Source organism: Mesoplodon bidens, assembly GCF_964165515.1.
Source record: "Mesoplodon bidens genome assembly, chromosome: 5".
Taxonomy (NCBI): Eukaryota; Metazoa; Chordata; class Mammalia; order Artiodactyla; family Ziphiidae; genus Mesoplodon; species Mesoplodon bidens.
The window spans coordinates 141373274-141379902 of record NC_138161.1 but is presented as its reverse complement, the minus strand read 5'-3'; the positions used below and the strand labels follow the sequence as shown (position 1 = coordinate 141379902).

At 42.1% G+C, this 6629-nt stretch overlaps 1 protein-coding gene across 1 annotated transcript; it reads right to left on the bottom strand.

Moving 5' to 3' along the window:
- Positions 1-646: 646 nt before the first annotated feature.
- Positions 647-4878, bottom strand: A4GNT (alpha-1,4-N-acetylglucosaminyltransferase; the record flags this gene model as incomplete). Its single annotated transcript, XM_081235826.1, has 2 exons — positions 4447-4878; positions 647-1261 (listed from the first exon to the last, which is right to left on the bottom strand). Exons 1-2 carry the CDS (start codon positions 4855-4857, stop codon positions 647-649), a joined length of 1026 nt encoding a protein of 341 aa, XP_081091952.1. The 5' UTR covers positions 4858-4878.
- Positions 4879-6629: the final 1751 nt, after the last annotated feature.

Genomic DNA, 6629 nt, shown 5'->3' with positions numbered 1-6629 from the left:
CCACACAACTGTTTTGGTTACTGTAGCTTTGTAATATTGTTTGAGGTCAGGGAGCAAGATGCCACCAGCCTGTTCTCCTTTCTGAGAATCGTTTTGTCTATTCCTGGTCCTTTGTTGTTCCACACAAATATTAGGATCCTTTGCTCTATTTCTGAGAAATATGCCATTGGAATTTTGGTAGGGATTGCTTTCCGTGTGTACATTGCTCTGGGTAGAATGAACATTTTAACAATATTCATCCTTCCAACCCATGAGCATGTGATATCTATTTCCTTGTATCTTCTTCAATTTCTTCATCCACGTCCTAAAGTTTTCGATGTGCAGGCCTTTTAAATCCTTGGTTAAACTTATTCCTAGGTGTTTTGTTCTTTTTGATGCAGATGTCAATAGGATTGTTTTCTTTTTCTTTCTGATGGTTCATTATTCGTGGTTAGAAATGCAGCTGTTTTTTGCATATTGACTGTCGCTTTACTGAATTCCTTTACCAGTTCTAATAGATTTTGGTGGAATGATGTGGAAAATTGTAACTATAACTGATATGTGGGTGAGCCTCCGCACACCTAGGGGAAGTGGAGATCAGGTGAAAGCCTGGCACTCCAGGAAGTGGCCAGTTCCACGATGTAGCACCAACGACCCAACATTGGCTCTATTTGTTACCTGGGCCCCACTCCCCAGTCGCTGAGCCCTCTGGACCTTGAAGCAGGTCCCTATAAGACTTGGGACAGTGCTTACGGTAGAGATTTTCCACCAGTGTGTTGCTTCCTCTGACCACAGCCCTCCCTTCCTGGTTCATGTAGTTCCACAGATGCAGTGCGTAGGAGTCGTTGAAGCTCGGCTCTGTATCCCAGGCTTCATAGTAGCGCCTCCACGCTGGATAGGAGATAGGGTAAAATCTTTGGGGGTGTAAGAAGGAGAAGTTTAAACACTTGAGGTCGCTCACCTCCTGGAAGTCTCTGAGTTTGCACCATACTCTCAAAATCCTCGTCATCAATTCGGGACCCTGGTGGCCCCAAATATCTGGATTGTAATTTTCCACAAAGTTTTCCATGCACTGCCACAGGAAAGGGTGGTGGGGGAGGAATCCAAACACCCCATTACTGGAGAACTGAGATGTCTGCGCCGCCAGAAAGTTGTCCTCGGGGATGGGTCTGATGGAGATGACATCAGTGTCCATGTAGACACCACCGTACTTCCAGATGAAGGCCAGACGGGATGCATCTGAACTGACATGGAGCCAGTATCTCTCTGCGCTGCTGTTGATCTGCAGGAACAGGTACAAATCAGCCCCCAGGCAGGGGAAGAGGGAGGGGTGTCACAGCAGGAGGCCAGGCACAGGGTAGCTGAGCAGGAAGCAAGCCAACTTCCCAAAAATCTATTTGCCAAAAGCCCAATATTGCAAATTTACCAAAATTACTTCCACCCAAAAAAGTTGCCTTTAAGTGAAAAGTGCACAGCAATCAGTATCAATGGGAAGGTTTTAGCAGCTTTTAAAGATTTCATGAAATTGTTTTTTGAAAAAAGCAGTAGAAAGATGAAACCCAGAAGGGATTTCACAATGAACCCTATGAGTCACTTTCAGCAGGATGGAAATTAACCACAAATATGAAACTGTGAAGAAAGAATTTTTTGTTAAGTCCTAAAAGTGCTGAGAACTGATAAAGAAAAACAATAAATATGAAAATATAAGATAGATTAATAGCTATGCTCTTTGAGAAACTGATAAAAGAATCTTAAAATGCATCCATGCCTTCATCCACTAATTAATTCCTTTAGTAATATTCATTGAAGGCCTACTTGCTATTCGCCAAGCTCTAAGCTGCTAAGGATACAGCAGTGAACAAACAGATAAAAATCTTTACTGGCAGGAGATAGACAACAAACAAATAAATATATGTTGGGTGTTCATAAGGAATATGAAGGAAAAAAAGTCAGGCGAGGGGGCTATGAAGGGGGCAGGATGGAGCACTGTCTTATCTTGGGTTCGAGCAGAACGTTGGATGAAGTGGGTGGATGAACCATGCTGCTGTCTCTGAGAAGAGGGCTCTAGGTAGAGGAAACAGCAAGTGCAAGGGCCCTGGGGCAGGAGCACGCTCACTATGTACAGGAACGGGAAAACAGCAGTGCAGAGTAGTGAAGGGAGAAGGGTAGGAAACCAGATCAGAGCAGGGGCAGGGGCGGGAGTGAGGGAGGATCCTGTAGGCTGAGGTAAAGACTGAAATGATTTGGAAGGTTTGAAAGAAAGGAGTGGTGTTATCTGAATTAGTCTAAGAGGGGTCACACTGGGTGCAGTGTGGAAAATAGATGGGGGCAGGGGGGAAGGGCAGAAGCCAAGAGGCAAGTTAGGAAGCTGTTGAAATAATCCAGGCAGGAGATGATGGCGGTGTAGACCAGGGTGACGATACAGGAGATGAGAGAAGTGGTCAGATTCTGGGCACACGGTAAAGAGAAAGCCGGTCAGGCTGTGCTGATGGATTGGATATGGAGCCGGAGACAGAGGAGTCAAGGATAACTGAAAACGCTGAAATGTGAACAAAACAGAAATTGACTTTGAAACGAATACAAATAAACCATTATAAATGCCAGTGTTCCCAAATGGAATGTTAAAATTTTGAATACAGAAGACACAGTAGATTTTTCTGAATTTAAATATGTTGATTAAAAGATTAAACAATGACCCTTGGCTTTTGACAAAAGAAACATTTTTTTAAATTCTACTATAAAGCCAAACGAAAGCAAGTCCGCTAAGACTTTGCAGAAATCTTCACCTGAGCGATTCACGTCATTATATTGTATACAATTACTGAAAACCTCATGAATAATAATAGCTAAACTTTATGAAGAACTATGGTGGTGGGATGAATTGGGAGATTGGGATTGACATGTATACACTAATATGTATAAAATGGATAACTAATAAGAACCTGCTATATAAAAAAATAAATATAATTCAAAAATTCAAAAAAATTTATCAATAACTGTTCTGATCTCTTATAATCTACACAAATCCTCAGAAATAGGTACCATTATTAGTCCTATTTTTCAAGTGAAAAATTAAAAGGAAAGACCAAGAAGTTCAGTCATTTGTGCAAGGTAAGAGAGGCAGAGGTTAGATTTTAACCCAGGCAGTCTGACTCCAGAGACCCATTTACTTTCAGTAAAAATAAGTAAAGTTGATTCTTTGGTAAATTGGTGATTATTAGTGAACAGACCCAGATATCAAAAGCCGCACAGAAGGAAGGAAGCCTACCTTGATGTGGGCATTAGACTAACATCAACGTAGCACACAAGGCTCCCACAGAGGTGAGCACCAGAAAGGGGATTAGGGTTCTGTTTGCCCATTCCCTCCCCACCCCCTCAGTACTCATCCCTGGGCATCTTCAAAGGCTACAGTTGCCCAAATCAGTGCAGCAAATCCAGTGGTCACCAGCAGGTGATGGCACGCTAGGTCATCCTAACAGCTGGCCCCCAGCTATCCTATTGTAGCCTAACTGGGGCAGAAGATGCCACAGCCCACCTCCCCCAAGGTGCAAGTGTGTCCCCCACCCAGGAAAGCCCACCCAGTCCCCAGGTGAATGAGAGAGGATGGGACAGGAGTTTTCTCTTTTTTTATACAAATACTGTGGTAGGCTGAATAACAGCCACTCAGTGGTCCTAATTCCTGAAACCTGTAAATATTACCTCCTATAGGAAAAGAGTCTTTGCCAATGTGATTAAATTAAGGATCTTGGGACTTCCCTGGAGGTCCGCACTTCCACCACAGGGTGCGTGGGTTCGATCCCTGGTTGGGGAACTAAGATCCCACATGCCACACGGTGTGGCCAAAAAAAACCCAAAAATATTAAGGATCTTGAGCTGAGGAGATTATCCTGGATTATCATGGACCCTAAATGCCACCACAAGTGTCCTTTAAAGGGAAAGGTAGAGGGAGTTTCACACAAAATTACAAAATTCCTAAGAGCCCCAGGAGTTTCTTGATCATATCTCAATGTAACCCAATCTTATACAGCAGCACCCACCTGATCTTTCATGAATTTTCTATTTACATCATTTTCCAGTTAATACTGCCTAATTTCCCCCCTTAGGTGCAGAAAAGTTTAACACAGATGGGTTTAAAACTGTCAGTGAAAAATGAACGGTCTATACACCTAGAAAAGATGTAGAAACTCATTCAATTAAGAATAGTCTCAAGAAATCCTAAGAAATAAGGTGAAAGCAAAAGGCAGCAGGGTAAAGATAAGCCTAAATCAAGTCTCTCCTGTTTCCTTGAATCAGGACTCAACACCACCGTAGAATGAAGACCCGGCAAGAGTCAAAAGATCTGGGTTCTAGCCTATCTCTGACAATCTAGCCTTACCCTCAGTATACCCATCTATAAAATGGCTAGATTAGACCCATTTTCTATGGTCCTTCCCAACACCGACATTCTGAGATTCTCTGAACACTTACTTGAGTGTACCACGAAAACAACGGTGTGTCTTCAAACAGGCTTTTCATATCCAAAGGGAGGAGGAAAACATTGTCTATTGCCGAGAGGAGGGAAAGGGCTGGGGAAGTGGAGTTTGGGGGCAGCTGCATGGAATTGTTGAGCCCTTTCATAAGTAGCAGCACAGGCTGTTCAGCGTAGACCTTGGCTGCCGACTCCACAGCACAGGAGACCAGCGGGGATAGCTCCATTCTCTCTGAGGTCTCTAGGAACACGATGCTGCGCCCATGGCCCAGGAGGGCTTCCAGCCCCTGCTGGGACTTGTAGGGAGGCAGGTGGGGGAAGAGGCAGCTGGACTTCAGGGTGAACTGGTAGAGGAAGCCACAGGCAAGCAGCAGGATGACCAACAGGGAGAGCTGAAGCTTCATCAGCATGTCCACCACTCTCTCCTGTCCTGCCCCCTAAAATCAACACTATTAATTAAAAATTATAGTCACAAAACCTGATAAAGATAGCACACAAGAAGGTGATACCTGAATATCACTTTCAAGCTTAGATTTTTTTAATTGAAGTATAGTTGATTTATAATATGAGATTACTTTCAGGTGTATAGCATTCAGTATTTTTACAGATTATATTTCATTAAAAGTTATTACAAAATAATGGCTATAATTCCCTTGCTAAACAATATATCCTTGTTGCTTATCAATTTTATACCTAATATAGTTCATATTTCTTAATCCCCTACCCCTGTTTGCCCCCTGGCCCCTTCCCTCTCCCCTTTGGTCACCACTAGTTTGTTTTCTCTACCTTTGGGTCTGTTTTGGTGTTGCATGTGTGTTCATTTGTATTATTTTTTACATTCCCCATGTAAGCGATATCATACAGTATTCATCTTTCTCTGTCTGACTTATTTGAGTAAGTACAATATTATCTAGGTCCATCCACGTTGCTGCAAATGGCAGAATTTCATTATTTTTATGGCTGAGTAATAATTCCATTGTATATACAGATGTTATACCACATCTTCTTTAGCCATTCATCTTTTGATGGACACTTGGCTTGCTTCCATATCTTGCCTGTTGTAAATAGTGCTGCTATGTACATTGGGGTGCATGTATCTTTTCAAATTAGTGTTTTTGTTTTCTTTGGTTATATACCAAGGAGTGGAATTGCTGGATCATATGGTACTTCTGTTATATTCTTAGTTTTTTCAGGAACCTCCATACTGTTCTCCATAGTGGCTGCACCAATTTACATTCCCAACAACAGTGTCGGAGGGGTCCCTATTCTCTACCTCCTGGCCAACATTGGTTATTTGTAGACTTTTTGATTCTAGCCATTCTGACAGATGAAAGGTGATATGTCATTGTGGTTTTGATTTGCATTTCTCTAATAATTATGTTTTGATTTTTTAAATTCTAAATAAAATATGATCAAATCAAATCCAGCAACGTTAAAAAGGAAGGTGCGTTGATTAGGTTTTATTTGAGGAATGTAAGGATGATTTGCAATAGGAAAATAATGAATTAATAGGAAAACTATGAATGAAATGCATTATTTCCACAGATTAAAGAAGAAGAGCTGTATGATCATTTTGGCTTAGTAGATGCTAACAACAGCATGCTAAAATTTGACATCCATTCATGCTTTTTAAAAAGCACAAGGAGGGCTTCCCTGATGGCGCAGTGGTTGAGAGTCCGCCTGCAGGTGCAGGGGACACGGGTTCGTGCCCCGGTCCGGGAAGATCCCACATGCCGCGGAGCGGCTGGGCCCGTGAGCCATGGCCGCTGAGCCTGCATGTCCGGAGCCTGTGCTCTGCAACGGGAGAGGCCACAACAGTGAGAGGCCCGCATACCGCAAAAAAAAAAAAAAAAGCACAAGGAAACTTTCTTAAGCTGACAATGTCTACCAGAACATATAGCAATGATCATCCTTAATGTGAAGCATTTGAAATATCCCCATTAAGACCAGGAATATGACATGGATGTCCATTATCACTGTTACTTTCACCATCATTCTGCTAAGTCTAACCAATTCAATGAAACAAGAGAAAAGAATTTCTACTATGAATATTAGGAAGAGACAAAAATATCACTAGTTCTACAAAATATGATTGCCTACCTAGAAAATCCAAGATAACTTACCAAAAAACTAATAGAACTAAGAAGAAGCAAACTGAAGGTTAAATAACTTGCCAAGATTA